This window comes from Mauremys mutica, chromosome 2 (assembly GCF_020497125.1).
Source record: "Mauremys mutica isolate MM-2020 ecotype Southern chromosome 2, ASM2049712v1, whole genome shotgun sequence".
Lineage (NCBI taxonomy): Eukaryota > Metazoa > Chordata > Testudines > Geoemydidae > Mauremys > Mauremys mutica.
Genome location: NC_059073.1, coordinates 142,256,267 through 142,272,178, shown reverse-complemented (window position 1 = coordinate 142,272,178; position 15,912 = coordinate 142,256,267). Strand labels below are relative to the sequence as shown.

The window sequence follows — 15,912 nt, the reverse complement described above, 5'->3', positions numbered from 1 at the left end:
TTGACCCTTATTCATATGGAAAGTTATAGAACACTGATACATTGTAGCCACTATAAACCCCCTAATTTTTATTATTATTATTATTTTCAAACTGGTGAAAGCCCAGTGGTTCAAGACAACCCCCTGCTCAAAGCAGGACCAAACCCAACTAAATCATCCCAGCCAGGGCTTTGTCAAGCCTGACCTTAAAAACCTCTAAGGAAGGAGATTCCATCACCTCCCTAGGTAACCCATTCCAGTTCTTCACCACCCTACTAGTGAAAAAGTTTTTCCTAATGTCCAACCTAAACCTCCCCCTCTGCAACTTGAGACCATTACTCCTTGTTCTGTCATCTTCTACCACTGAGAACAGTCTAGATCCATCCTCTTTGGAACCCCCTTTCAGGTAGTTGAAAGAAGCTATCAAATCCCCCACCCATTCTTCTCTTCTGCAGGCTAAACAATCTCAGTTCCCTCAGCCTCTCCTCATAAGTCATGTGCTCCAGCCCCCTAATCATTTTTGTTGCCCTCCGCTGGACTCTCTCCAATTTATCCACATCCTTCTTGTAGTGTGGGGCCCAAAACTGGACACAGTACTCCAAATGAGGCCTCACCAGTGCTGAATAGAGGGGAATGATCACGTCCCTCAATCTGCTGGAAATGCCCCTACTTATACAACCCAAAATGCCATTAGCCTTCTTGGCAACAAGGGCACACTGTTGACCTCCTGAGGTCCCTTCCAACCCTGAGATTCTATGATTCTATGATTTAAAGCTAGACAGGACAGAGCACCAGAGAATGGACGGTAGGGACCAATCTGCACTGGTGGAGTTAGAGGAGATGGATTGGGCATCAAGACTTAGCAGGTGCGTTTCAGTTCTAATGTCTATGCCAGGTGTTCTCAGCATGGATGTGCCTTCAGTTTTTGGGTGTCCAACCAAAGACACGTTCAGGGGCCTGAGAGTGGGTGCTGTGCTATTTCTGAAAAGTCAGGCCCCTTTGAGATGTCTTAAATTGGGTACCCAAATCACTAGACACTTGAAAATCTTGGCTGTGGTTCTAAGGTTCCAATCAGAGTAGAAGCCTGAGGTTCAGAAAGCTGCCCCACTCTGTTACCTTAACTAGAGCCCTCTCCAAACTCTCAGGGGAGGGGAAAAACAACTGGACCTTACTGAGAATCAGTCCCAGCAAGGAAGCCAATTAGTCCACATTTAAATCTGACCAATTCCATGAGGGTAGGAGCAAATCTAGGCATCTTAATATGAACCCCTCTAAAATTTGTGGTGGGAAACAGTGTCTATTTTCAGATCTGAGATTGTGTCTGGCTTTTATTCTCATGTTGAAGTGCAAAAACAGACATGTGGCTAACTTTGTTTAATATTAATTGTGGTTCATGCCAAACTCCTCCATGTGTTTAGGGGAGACTAGACCCCATGGATTAAGAACCAAAACCTTCCATTAATTAACCCCATCTTGGCTTGTGATGCAGTTTGCAGATTAATGGAGCTGACATGCAATTCCAAAAGGAATGCAAATGACATTCCAGAATCTGCAAAGGGCACTCCCTTTTCCTAGGCTAATTTTCTGAACTGATTAGGCAGATACATTGGGCCAGGTTCAATGGGTGTTGCCCCCAAATGTATAACCCATTTTCTTCAGAATGAATATCTAAGTGAAATCTATTTGAACAAACAAACAAACAAACAAAGTCATTACTAGTTGTCAGATCCAGCAAGCCTTGCTATGATCCAACTGCCTAAGGAAGGACCCAGATTTAAAGCAATATTTCTCCTTAGACGGGGAGAACCAACCTCCTCCTGCAGATCTGAGAGCTGATAAAATTGTGAAAAAGACTGATATCATTCTGGTGTGCATTAACAGAAATGCCATATGTAAGACACAGCTGTACTCAGCACTGGTAAGGCCTCATCTGGAGTACTGTGTCCAGTTCTGGGCTCCACACTTTAGGAAAGATGTGGACAAATTGGAGAGAGTCCAGAAAGACCAACAAAAAATGATAAAAGGTTTAGAAAAACTGACCTATGAGGAAAGGCTTTAAAAAACGGGCATGTGTAATCTTGAGAAAAGAAGACTGAGGAGGGGAACCTAACAACAGTCTTCAAATATGTTAAGAACTCTTATAAAGAGACTGTGATCAATTGTTTTCCATGTCCACTGAAGGTAGGCAAAAACTAATTATCATAATCTGCAGCAAGGGAGATTTAGGTTAGATATTAGGAAAAAAACTTTCTAACTCTAAGAGTAGTTAAGCTCTGGAACAGGTTACCAAGGGAGGCTGTGGAATCCCCATCATTGGAGGTTTTTAAGAACAGGCTGGATAGACCCCTGTCAGGGATGGTCTAGGCTTACTTGGTCCTGCTGGACTTGATGACCTCTCGAGGTCCCTTCCAGCTCTACATTTTATGATTTTATGACCAGCGAAAAGATAAGTGGGGGGGGGGGGAAGAGGGGGAGAATGTTTCAGTTTACCTGTGGCAAAAAAAAGAATAGTGCCTCCAATATTCAGTCAGTTACAGAGTGTTTGAGGGAACTGGGAGTCAGGACTTGTGGGCCTAAACTTTCAATGATTTGGGGCAATTCAATTTTTGGGTGCCCAACTGAAAGCAAATCATAAGGGTCTGATTTTCAGAGAACAGGTGCTCAGCATTTTCTGAAAATCAGGCCCCTACAAGATGTGTCAAAATTGGACACCCAAAAATTAATAGGCATGTTTGATTATTTGGCCTCTCTGTGTCTGGATAACCCTTGCCTGACTGATGGGGTTATTAGTAGAGTTAATGTCAGTAAAGTGCTGTGGGATGCCTGGAGGAAAGGTGGGTGCTAGATAAAATAAATTGGTTTAACCTCCCTCTATGTTCAGTAGGTCCATATTATTTTATATTCCCTAGCAGGAATGCAGGGACTGCAACAAGGAAACAAGCTGAAGGAATATCCTTTCTCTGCCTCTCACCACCTTTGCTCACACAGGGCCATATTCTGTTCTCATTTATTTGGGCATAAATCTGGAATAACTCCAGTGGAATTACTCCAGACTCACTCTGGTATAACCAAGAACAGAATGTGGCCTACTCCAAGGAGTGCACTGTTCCTGGCTATTATTTCCTTGACTAGCTGCATGTTTGATTCTTATACAGTCCCCAGAGAGGCAATTTTTCTTTTCATTTCAGCTTATGTGCTCGGTGTTTCATTGCCCACACCCTCCGCAGCCCTCTCTGTGGTGGAAAGAATGTGTGTAATCTCATTGTCGTTGTCTTGAAAAGAAGTGAAGTTTAATTTGGGCTTAGTTAGCATGACCTAAATGTCACCTTTTTCCAAGTAGAGATGCAAGGTTACACCTGTGGCTTGATGTTAGCTGGCTGGGTTGTAGCCTAGGCTCCTGCCTAGGTGTTAGACCTGGCAAGGGTACAACTCAACTAGCTATAAGGTGTTACCCTGAATCTCTACTAGGAAAAAGGAGTTAGGTCACACTTAGCGATCTTAGCCGAACTTGATCTAACTTGGAGCACTTCTCATAATCAAGCCAAGGCCGGTTCCCCCCATGGAAGATTACAATGGCTTGTAACTTTATTGTCCCTGAGGGAGAGGAAAAGCCACAGATGCTGGAATCGTGTCAAAGAAAGGAATTGTCATTGTTGAGTCCTTTAGGATCTACTGTAGGGAAGCAGGGATGGAAACTTAGGGCTTCATTTCTCTCAGTCAAAACTTATATTGACTTCAGAGAGGGTAGGAACTGAGGGCCAGATTCTGAGAGCCTCATTCATGCCGACCAGCACTGAAAGCCATGTGGGTCCCAGGGTATGTCTACACGGTAGCAAGTCCTAAAGCCCAGGACAGCTGATGGGTCATGGGGCTCAGGTTGCAGGACTAAAAATGGCAGTGTAGATACTGGGGCTCAGGCTGGAGCCTCGGCTCTGAGATCCTCCCCAATCATGGGGTTTCAGAGCCTGAGCTTGAAATGTCCACAATGCTATTTCAAGCCCCACAGCTTGAACCCTGTGAGCTGGTCAGCTGACCTGGGCTTTGAGACTTGGTGTGGGACTCTTATCATTGCTGTGTAGACATACCTCTACTAACTACAGAGGGACTGCTCGTGGAGTAAGACATTATCCGGTGTGAGCAACAAAATCAGATCCTCAGCTGGCGTAAATCAGCACAGCTCCATTGACGTCAATGAAACTATACCAATTTACGTCAGGTGAGAATTTGGCCTTTGGCCCAGAGTATTAGAATCTTGCTCTGAGTGAGGACTGGAGGATGGGGTACTAAGAGAATGTCTCTCTCCATGTTAATATCCCTGTCAGGTCTTTCACTAGGTTGTTTGTATATTTTTTTTAAATCATCTTAACTGGAAAGGAATGGAGCCTAATTTTACAGATCAATGTGGGAATAGATGAGTGCCAGAGTACGTATAACTTTTTGTTATTCACGACTGACAAGTTGGAGGGAGTGGGTGTAAAATATAATTTTATGGCTCTTCAGGGTTACTGTAGACTCACACTCTATGTTTCCTCCTTTTCCTCAAGTTTAACAGTGCTTCTTGCATCTTTCTAGCATATTTCCTGGTTTTTTCCCCCTTCAACTTTTGGTTCCAAACACTTTGGCTGGCTGCAGTCCAGACTGAGAACCAAGCAAATTGCTGGATTCTTCCACACAGCCTTCCAGAAAGCCGCGATAAAGCTGAGACTGGTCTTAAATGTCAGAGGCGTGGTCCAGCACCTCATTTAAACACTGTCCTCGCCCCTGTATTTAAAGAAGCTATGGCACAGAAATGAGAAGGATGCACATGCTGAGAGTGGGGTCAGGTTCAGGCTATGTCTACACTAGGAGCCAGGGATATGATTCCCAGCTCGTGTAGACAAACTTGTGCACGGACTCATTGAGCAACTGTGCTAAAAATAGAAGTGTAGCAATGGGCAATGGCAGTGGCTAGCTGCCCTGAGTATGTACCCCCAGTGTCCAGGCAGGTTTGTACTTAGCACAGCTAGGCTCTTGGGTGCACAAACAACCATTGCACACACAATGCACCTAGCTGTCCATTTGCACTTTCAATTATCCACTTTGCATGTGCAAATGTGGGGTGGAATCCTAGTCCCATTGGATTAAATGGCAAAACTCCCACTGATTTTTCATTCTGACAGAATTTCATCTGTGGTGCTTTCCAAATAGATCCTCCTTTGGAAACATGGCTTATAAGGTCATTCTACTGTAGCTAGCATTTCATCTTCCATCATTCTCTCAAAGTGCACATAGGTAGAAATGTTGATTCAGCAGATCATCCTGGGCTAGTTTTATTCATCTCTGAACCTGCTCCTCTACTGTAACTCCATGACCTATTTACTGTTCTGATGCACTGAGTGACCTTTGCATCTACTGTAAATAGAGTGATGAATTACACACTTCATCCCAGAATCCTTTGGAGACCTATAAGCATGGATACATTTGGAAACAATGTTGCTTTTATATGAGTGGATGCCAAAGGAGACAGTGGGCTAGATGAATCCCTGGAACAAGTCCAGTGGACTTATTCCAGGGATGGATTTGGCTTGATATGTTGCCTGGATCATTCATATTTAATTAAAAAATATGCCAAGACGAACTTAAGTGTTTAGAAATGAGCTTGTCACTCAGAAATACTTTTATTCCTGGTAATAAAAATCCTCCTCCTCACTGCCCTGGATGCACACTAAATTATCACTGGGCTTGAATCCACAGCATTGTCTCTTGGTTTGCAGTTTGGTTATCAGAGGCTACTGCTTGTCAGCTTTCTATGTCTGTTGACATGCCAGCACCTCTGTTGTTCTTTCACACCATGCCCCTGACAGCGCGGTTACTGCTACAGGCAGACTGGGGTGGAAGTGGGGACTTACCACTGTGCAGCAGAGAGGCCAGAACCACCAGAGCAGAGCCAGCATCAGGAGAAGGAAGAGGATCAACAAGGCGATGGCCAGGATGGTCCCATCAGACTACAAGGGAGAGAGGCAAAGAGAATGTGAGCTGCAGCAGGAGCTAAATACAAACTCCTCCCTTCCCAGCACCTACAAAGCATCCTGCATTTGTAAGAGTGCACGGAGTCCTTTGTGCCCAGTAATTACCCTGAGAGGCCCTTGCACATTGAGTTTATTTTTACTTACAAAGCATAATTTCCCCACCCCTCATTCCCTCCCCCCCGACACCTTCCCTCCTCCAAGTCATCACATAATCACTTCAGTGCTAGTGGAAGCTGATGCCTTCATAGCCCTGCAGAAGGAGAGCATCTCTTTATTCAGGGGACAGGTGTAGCAGCCATGGGTAGCAAGTTTGTAAAAATTTTGGTGGTGCCCAGAACCCCCCCCCCCAAACTCCGCCCCCACCTGCCTAAGGCTCTGGGAGGGGTTTGGGGGGGGAGGTCTGGGGTGCAGGTCCTGGGCTGGGGATTAAGGTGCAGGAGGGGTGCAGGGTGCAGGCTTTGGGATGGAGCAGGGGGTGGGTGTGCAGGAGGGGGTGCGGGGTGCAGGCTTTGGGACAGAGTTTGGGTGCAGACTCTGGGCTGGGGGTGGGGGTGTAGGAAGGGGTGAGGGGTGCAGGCTCTGGGAGGGAGTTTGGGGGTGGGAAGGGATGTGTGGGAAAGGGGAGGTAGTGCACGCTCTGAGAGGGGGTGCAGGCTCTGGGAGGGAGACTGAGAATAGGAGGGAGTGCAGGGTTGAGGGCTGTGGGGCTGAGGATGAGGGGTTCATGCTGCGGGGGGGGGGCTCAGAGCTGTGGCAGAGGATTAGGGTGCAGGGGGATGAGGGCTCTGGCTGGGGCTGAGGATTTGGGGCGTTGGAGAGGCTCAGGGCTAGGGTAGAAGGACGGGGTAAGGGCAGCCTGCCTTGCCATTAGTGGGTGGCAGGCACTAGGACCCTGGGGCAGCAGACAGCAGTTCTGCCGGGAGCCGTTCTACTCCGGCAGCAAAAGCAGGCAGGGGAGAGGTGCCGCGCTGCTTTCTGTCAGGCAGGGATGTGGCGGGGGGCGGGAGCCAGGGCCCGATCCAGGCAGGGTCGGGGGAGAGACCCAGCTCCAAATATTGCTGGAGCAGGGCACCCGGCCCTGAATATTCCTGGAGCCCGAGCACCGCAAATGTATATAACCTGCCACCTATGGTAGCAGCTATGCAAGAGGATCCACCTCCAGGGGCAAGAAAGGAATTCTTGGCTCTCAGTGGAGAATGACAACAAAGGGGACCAATCAGAGCTGGTTTATAGAGTGATGTGGATACTTGCCTGCTCTGCAATGGACTGAGACCACCGGTTCATTTCTTATAGACCTCTGAATAGCAGCCGAGTGGTAACCAGATTTAACCATAGAGGGGGAAGGTGTTTGACCACTATCACCAAGGCCTTGAGCTACCCAGTCCCAGAGTTGATTTATCCGTCACGTCTAGATGAGTTCACAACAGTGGGTTTTTTTGAGGTGAAAGGCTATTTTGGCTCAAAAGCAGCTCAAAATACCATTTAAATGGTCTGTAGCCACACAGGATTCTGCAGTTGTCATCCTACTACATGTCATGACCACTGGGAATTGATTGGCAGGACTGGGAATAGAACTCAGATCCTCCTGCTCCAAAAGGTGGAGCTAAAGGTGAAGCTTATTAGCTATTCTATTCTATATCAGTTCTTAGACAGTGCTCATCAGCATAGTATCTCAGTACCTTCCAGTAGTGCATTAGCTATTAGCAGTGTAGGGACTAGATCACAGAGTTGGGCAGTTCTGAAACCAATCAGTAGGTGGCAGTGGTGCACACCCAGAGTAACCCAGTAGGTTTTCAATCTTTTCCATATCAGAACCCTATCTCCAGAGGCAGCTCCAGGCACCAGCGCTCCAAGCGTGTGCCTGGGGCGGCAAGCCACAGGGGGCGCCCTGCTGGTCGCTGTGAGGGCAGCAGTCAGGCTGCCTTTGGAGGCATGCCTGCGGGAGGTCCACCAGTCCTGCAATTTCGGCGGTAATTTGGCGGCGGGTATGCTGAAGGCGTGGACCGGCGGACCTCCCACAGGCGCTGCTGAATCCGCGTTGCCAGCAGACCTCCCGCAGGCATGGTGCCGAAAGCCACCTGACTGCTGTGCTTGGGGTTGCAAAAAACATAGAGCTGTCCCTGCCTATCTCCCCGCTAAGGATTCCCCTCCCATCTAGCTGCAACCCCACTCCCATTTAGCAGTATGGGAAGGACAAGATAACTGCAGCCCCCGACACCTGTTTGCAAATCCCACACTGAGAACTTCTGCACTATCCAACTCACTGCAGCGATCAAAATTGAACATGACATGTCTCATTGCTTCCAGATTTAATTTGAGGGATAAGCTCTTAGCTTCCTGAGATAAGCTAGTGTTTCTATGCCATTCCTGTCTTCTATCATCAGGCTTTGGGATCAGCAAGCAGGCAATTCACTTTGGCTCGAGTCCAGTTGTGATGTTTTTGGTCTAAGAGCCAGACAGTTTTTTTTAAAAAGACCAAGATTACAACTTCTTATGGAGGCCTCTTGTGACATCAGTTTGAACTAGAGGGTCTGGAGGTTCTGTTATCCAGGTGTTTATTTAAGTAGCTGTCATTCATTGGCTGGCTGGTCACCGATCACAATGTTATTGTCAGCAGTGTGAGCTCAACCAATGAAATATCAGACCAGGAAGGTTTCTCAAACCTATTTGGAATTTAGAAATAATTGCTAGAAAACTGGCAACCCAATCCCCCAAACATAGAGAGATGGAGAGAGACAGCTCAGGCAAAAGAAAAATCTCCCCAAACCTTTCACGGGACCCCAACTAAACTCTCTAATATATGCTGAGGATCCCTATGATCCCTGCAGTAGCCCTGGATCAGAAAGGCACAAGGTTGGCTTAAAGCCACCATAGCCCACCCCACTCTCTCTCTAGGCTTTGTTTTCTTAGCTTCACCATTAGAGGCACAGCACAGAATCTCAGCCACTGTGCTCTCACTGGCAGCTACTGAGTGCTGGGCACTCCAGAAAAGATACCCAGCCCCCCTGTCTCCCCATTGCATTAGCTGCCACGGAAGCACAGAAGAAACAGACTCAGGAAATCTTTAGGTTCTCATTGCTCTTAGCTCCCATCACTTCTTTGCTGCCTGTAACTCACAAAAGCATCTTTTCATTAACAATAGCCTACAATCTGATTGCTACAAAACAAAGAAAAATTAGAGCTTTTGTAATTGCCTGTAAATACCCTGCTACATTACTCTAGCAGGGTATTTACAGGCAATTTGTTTTTAGATTTTTCTTTTGTAATTGCCTGTAAATACCCTGGTACATTACTCTAGCACATCTGGTTTTGTGCTAGGCATCTTAAGTTGCCAGATGTTATACTGTATCTCAAAGCAAAGAATCAGCCTGACAGATTTGGAAGGATTCTGTATGCAAAATCTTCACATCCTTACTCAGGCAATTACTCTTACTGAAGTTCAGCTTTGTCTCAGTGAGGATTACAGGATTTGGTCTGATGTACCCACCAAAAATGCTACCTTGAAAAATGTTGGTTTTAATTTTTACAAACTTCAAAAGATTGAATCTAGAGCTTGTGATTACAACTTCCGAAATATATTTTTTATTTTACCAATTTACTGATATTCTCAGCCTATAAATAATGTGCACTCTGTACTCCAACACAAAACATTAAAAATAAGAGTGATCAGCCTTTTGTCTAAATCTACATCAGTCCTGGGTGATTGAGCGAATCCAGACTGCTGAGACAGCTGTAAAAACCTCTGCCAAACAATAGCCTAGGTGTAAAACTTGTGTAATTTACTCCTTGACAACTGTTGAGATGCACCAACTATGTCTGGAGTCGTCTTTTATTTTTAAATGTCTTGCTATGATACCAAATAATTTTTTTTTAAAAAATTAGCCTCTAATGTGCTGCAGATTTTACATGGTAGGACTCTGACGTCCAGACTCTGAAACAAATATGTTGGTAGAGAGAGCAAGGCAGATGTGAGATGAAACCATATTTTCACTGCCAAAGAGTCCAGCAAAGCCAGAAAATGCTGCAGAGTGTTGTTGGCAGTGGAAGGACAATGAAAACAAACACTGGAATATATTGTAAAACATAAATTTGCTCTATTAATAGGAAATCTTATAGAAAACATATTGAAGGCATTTTCTAATAGATTTCTTCCTCCTCCCACCCTGAAAAATCATAATAAAATCCAAAAATTCTTGGCTTAGCGACATCAATAGTTGAAAGAATGCACTTTACAGTAAAGCGCACACATGTTAAAAACATACGGCAGGATCCATAAATGCAGGGTAGCTGTGGAAGTTTTTTCTATAAGGGAAACTTTTCACTTAAGTTCTATTTTGGGATTCTATTCTGCATCAACACTTCAGTCTGGTGTTAGTGGGTGCTGTGCCACTGGAGGTGCCCATCTGTCAGACAAGAAGTAAAACTGAGGTCCCAATCACTTATTATTTATTATTTGTATTATCGTAGTGCCAAACAGCCCCAGTCATGGACTAGGATCCCTTTGTGCTAGGCGCTGTACAAACAAAGAAAAAAAAAGATGGCCCCTGCAACAAAGAACTTATCATCTAAGTACTGGTCTTTAAGGATCCCGTGGTACTCAGGTGTGTTCATAAGAGAGGAACCTGAACCAGAAGTTTAGAGTAGATTGAAAATTCAGTTCCATATTCAACAGTTGTGTCTTATCTCTAAACTCTCACAATACGGCATCGAGATGAGTATTATCACTATTTTAGAGAGAGAGAGAGAAAATGGAGGCACTACAAGGTTATAGCATGGTGAAGGTGGCTCAACTATGTACCTAAAGTCCCAGGAGGGCTTTGACAGTCCATGCTGCTGCGGCTTCACTGCTATTGTTATTTGAGCAAGCTAGATCAAAGCTAGCTCAGGTATGTCCACATGTGCTTCTGTCACACCGCTGATTGCAGCACAGACATGCCCTTAGACACTGAGGGGGATTTCCTCAAACACTTAGAATTGGCCTAACTCCAACGCTCATTGAAGTCCGTGGGAATTTAAGCATTGGCTTGGTGTGAGCAGAGTTAAGCCGGAGGGGAGGGATAGCTCAGTGGTTTGAGCATTTGTCTGCTAAATTGTGAGTTCAATCCTTGAGGGAGCCATTTAGAGATCTGGGGCAAAAATCAATATTTTGGGGGAGGGAGGGATAGCTCAGTGGTTTGCGCATTGGCCTGCTAAACCCAAGGTTGTGACCACAATCCTTGAGGGAGCCACTTAGGGATCTGGGGCAAAATCAGTACTTGATCCTTGATTTAGTGTTTCTGAAAATCCCACACACAGCTTTGAATGACACACTCCCCATGATTTTTCTCTGGAGAGAAAGGAGAAACTTCTCTGTTGTTTAATTTCCTTTTTTGATGTACAGGGAAAGAGAGGATAATGGGTGAGCCTTCTTCTCACCACAGATTTAGATGGCTTTTATTGTGAAGCCCCATTTCCATCTGACTTCACTGGGGACAGCTTTCATTATGGAAGTGACAGCTGACATCTATCATTCTTTTTATCACATATGTATTAACTTTTGAAACAATCTGGTGAAACAATCTGGTCCAATAAAAAGGAAATGAAAACTCACTGAATGTGCTCTTTTTAGATTCCAGTTTGCTTTGATCACATGCTGTGTGCATCTTCTTGAGTGGCAGGCAGCCAACTCGGTGAGGGACGTGACCTAGGCTCACCCAGTATATGTAATCTAGTCTACCTTGCTATGAAGTGATATGCCCTATGGAAAGAACCCAAACTGAATTTAAAAGGTGAGAACCTTTGTGTGGGCTTTTGGAGCATCCTCTGTTATTTGTATTGTGGGACTGCTACAGGCCCTGCTGACATCAAGTGCTAGGTGCTGTACATAAATATAGTACAAGACAAATGGGGAACTGAGGTCAGAGAGGACAATGCTCTAATCCTGCAAATACTTACACATGCTTAATTTTTACTTCAGAGAGACTGCCCAGAAGCTTCAAATTAAGCATGTGCTTAAGCTTTTGCAAAATTTCCCAATGACATACAAGGAGTCGGTAGAAGAGCTCAGGGCCGCCCAGAGGATTCAGGGGGCCTGGGGTCTTTGGCAGCAGGGGGCCCCCACTTTGGTGGTAATTCGGTGGCGGGGGGTCCTTCCGCTCCGGGACCCGCTGCTGAAGTGCCCCAAAGACCCATGGCGGGGGCCTCCCGCTGCTGAATTACCGCCGAAGACCCGGCACTTCGGCGGCAGGTCCCGCTTCGGTGGTAATTCGGCGGTGGGGGGTCCTTCTGCCCCAGCTGCCAAAGACCCGGAGCGGAAGGACCCCCCACCGCTGAATTGCCGACGACAACCCGGGGTGGAAGAAGCTCCGGGGCCCGGGCCCCACAAGAGTTTTCCAGGGCCCCTGGAGCAAGTGAAGAATCCCGCTCCAGGGGTCCCCAAAAAATCTCGTGGGGGCCCCTGCAGGGCCTGGGGCCTGGGGCAAATTGCCTCACTTCCCCCCCCCCCCCCCGGGAGGCCCTGGAAGAGCTAAGAGAAGAATCCAGATCTCCTGAGCCTCAGGGCCATGCTTAACCACAAAGCCATCCTTTCCCCCCATCTCCTGCCTATATAATTCAATAAGGAATTGTATCTCTGCTATATAATTTGGTAGGGTGGTTACAAAAAACCTACACAAAGTTCAGCCTCCTTATTAAAGACTATAGGCTTTGATGATTAATTCTATAGATTTTCAGGTGGTTTTCCTGAGATCGACACCTCTCCAGTGAGAACTCAATGGAGGGTGTGTCTACAATGTAATCAGTTGTGACGGCAGCTTACCCAAGCTAGCTTTGATCTAGCTGTAGGGTGACCAGATGTCCCGATTTTATAGGGACAGTCCCGATTTTTGGGTCTTTTTTCTTATATAGGCTCCTATTACCCCCCCACTCCTGTCCTGATTTTTCACACTTGCTGATTTTTCACACTGGTCACCCTATTTGGCTGTCTGGTGAAGCTAGGGCAGAACGGACAGTGTTATTGTTCTTTGAGCTAGCTAGAACAAAGCCAGCTCAGGTGTTGACCCATGCTGCAGTCACGCTTCCGATTTCTGGGTAGACATCCCCTGAGATCTACCAAGACATTTCCCCCATGAGCTACAGAACAGGCCTCAGACGTAGGGCCTGCTGCAATGGAAAGACTCACATTGACTGGGTTTTACATCAGGCTCACGATTGACTTCCTCCTGGTCTGGATACAAGCTAGCCATCTGGGGGCAAACAACTTCACGTTCCATTTTTCCACCCTCAGAACCATCCACTACCCTAACGAGAGAGTACCCAGTAATTGCTATCATTCTTCTTGCAAATCAACTGTCACACAAGCACCAGTATTAAATGCCCCGCTCTTTCTATGCTAGAGGCTGAAATAGGACCATGCGCTAGTGAGCAGCTGCATACTTCAACTCTAGTCACGTTGATCCTTGTTACTTTATCAGGCCTAATCAGACTTCAGGTGCTACAGTTCTAAAAGATTAACAGCCTTGCAGCAAGAAGCAGCTCTGATCAAAATGAGCTGGGTCGCACAGTTGCTAAGTCTCAGCACTTTGTTTGCAGCAGAAGATGAGTATCTTTATTATCTGATTTTACAGAGGTTGTTACACTTCCCAACCCATTCCTTTTATCGTGGCATTAAGTGAGTGCTGTAGGATGGAAGCAGAGAAGTTCTTTGTGGCAACCTGCTTCTCTTAGGGCCAGTCTACTCACAAGCTTGCACTGAAATAACTAACAACTTTTCCATGCAAGCCTGGGTGTGGGCATTATTATTCTGGAACAAAAGCAATGTATTTTGATCTCTCTTGAATGGATAATAATAAAAAATATTACCTCACCTCCCTCGTCTATCTGGATAATACTACAGTTTCATTAAAAAATCGGAGTCTGTTGTCCACACACACTTGCATCGAAATAACCAAAAATATGAATTAAAACCCATTTAGTTCTTATGATGCAAATTTGTGCAGAGGCCAACCCTTACTAAAAATATGCTACATCCATTTCTTTGGGCATCAATTGAAGTAATAGAAGCTATAGAAATGACAGTGGAAGAACAGATTTTTCTCACAATGGTTAGTGTTTTTGTTGATGGGCTGCGGAAGGAAGAAAAATAACAGTTCTGAATGTCTTGTCTCTCCATAGTTGTATGTGATGCCAAGTAAATTAGAAACTGTACTAGACCAGGGCCGCCCAGAGGGGGGGGGGCAAGAGGGGCAATTTGCCCCAGGCCCCGGGCCCCACAGGGGCCCCCACCAGAGTTTTTCGGGGCCCCTGGAGCGGGGTCCCTCACTCGCTCCGGGGGGCCCGGAAAACTCTTGCGGGGCCGGGCGCAGGAGCTTCTTCGCTCCCGGTCTTCGCCGGCGGGGGGTCCTTCCGCTCCGGGGCGGAAGGACCCCCTGCTGGCGAATTACTGCCGAAGATGGAGCGGGACCCACCGCCGAAGTTCAGCTCGGTCTTCGGCGGTAATTCAGCGGCGGGGGGCCCTTCCGTTCCGGGACCCGTCGGCGAAGTGCCCCGAAGACCCGCGGTGGGGGCCCCCCGCCGCCGAATTACCGCCGAAGACCGGGCTGCACTTTGGCGGCGGGTCCTGCTTCGGCGGTAATTCGGCGGCGGGAGGGTCCCCGCCACGGGTCTTCGGGGCACTTCGGCGGCGGGTCCCAGAACGGAAGGGCCCCCCGCCGCCGAAGACCCGGGGCCCCCAGAATCCTCTGGGCGGCCCTGTACTAGAGGAGTGATGGGAAAAACTTCAAAAGAATCTTCTCTCACTTGCCTCTCAGATTCACTCCTGCAGCCCCAGTCCTTCAACTGGATCTATGCTGGTGGCCCAGTCTGCCTGCACGGAACCCCACTGAACTCCACACGAATGCACAGATCCACCTGCAGGATCAGGACTAGAACTGGTTAAAATATTTTTTTTTAAATGGAAAATGCCATTTTCTCAAAATTAAAACATTTTGTGGGAATGTGTCGATTTCAAGAAAAATGTAGATGGGGGAAATTTCAGAAGGAATCATTATGACTTTCTCATTTTGTTTTGATAGTGTTGAAACATTTTGTTTGTCAGGTAAAAAGGTTTTGTTTTGATGTTATCATTTCCATTAATTTTGTTTTGACGTTTAAAAGTAGTATTTTGCTATAATGTTATATTAATATATTAAATATTATATGTATGCACTATATTTCATATTTTATGTTTGAATATGATTGAAATGAAATTATTCAATGTCATAGAAGCAAGATGTTTCAAGATGGATCAATTTGCGGGGGGAATATCTGTTCCATGAAAAATTGTAACTTTTCTTTCTGATTCAGACCAGCTCCAATCAGGACCTTAGCTTGTAAGTGGCACAGGGCATGAGCATGCTTTCTGTGGAGTACCTAGCATGCTTGTGGGTGCTAATAAAATAATCTACCTAGCAATGTTAGTGCGCAGACCAATTTCAGCAATTCAACTCCTAGTGTGATCTGTATTAGCAGAAAAGGTCAATGCAAATTATATTTGCAGAGTAAAAGTAATTAAGATCAATTTATTTTAAAAACAAATCTGAGACCATATGCCCTATAGTCCCCACAAAGCACTCCCTCAACTAATAAGATACAGGTCAAAGGCCTAGGAAAATGCTCATTAAATGTAGTTTGCATTTCACAAAGCTTCTATTGATACAACAGTGCAGTTCACCTTAATTGCCTGTAGACTTAGGAACACTGATAATTGGCAAAGCCTTCATTCTACAGCCCAGAACAGAGTCAGAATTGAAAAATTCATTTTGAAAGGAATTGTATTGAAGAAAATAACCCCAGAGTGAAGGGGGGCTGTTGTTTTTAATATAGTCTGCAGTGCTTTTCAGAGTCACATGGGTTTTTTGTTGTTTAAAGATCAAATCCATCCACCATTGCGTAACATGTGAAAGTGGTT

At 46.0% G+C, this 15,912-nt stretch overlaps 1 protein-coding gene across 4 annotated transcripts in view; it reads right to left on the bottom strand.

The window, feature by feature from the left end:
• The window catches only part of ANTXR1 (ANTXR cell adhesion molecule 1), a 199,109-nt gene that overhangs the window by 91,271 nt on the left and 91,926 nt on the right, over positions 1 to 15,912 (bottom strand). For all 4 annotated transcript variants that reach the window (XM_045006867.1, XM_045006869.1, XM_045006868.1 and 1 more), the window contains exon 13: positions 5,868 to 5,963. In XM_045006867.1, the coding sequence (XP_044862802.1) occupies positions 5,868 to 5,963 (96 nt within the window). The remainder of the gene's footprint in view (positions 1 to 5,867; positions 5,964 to 15,912) is intronic.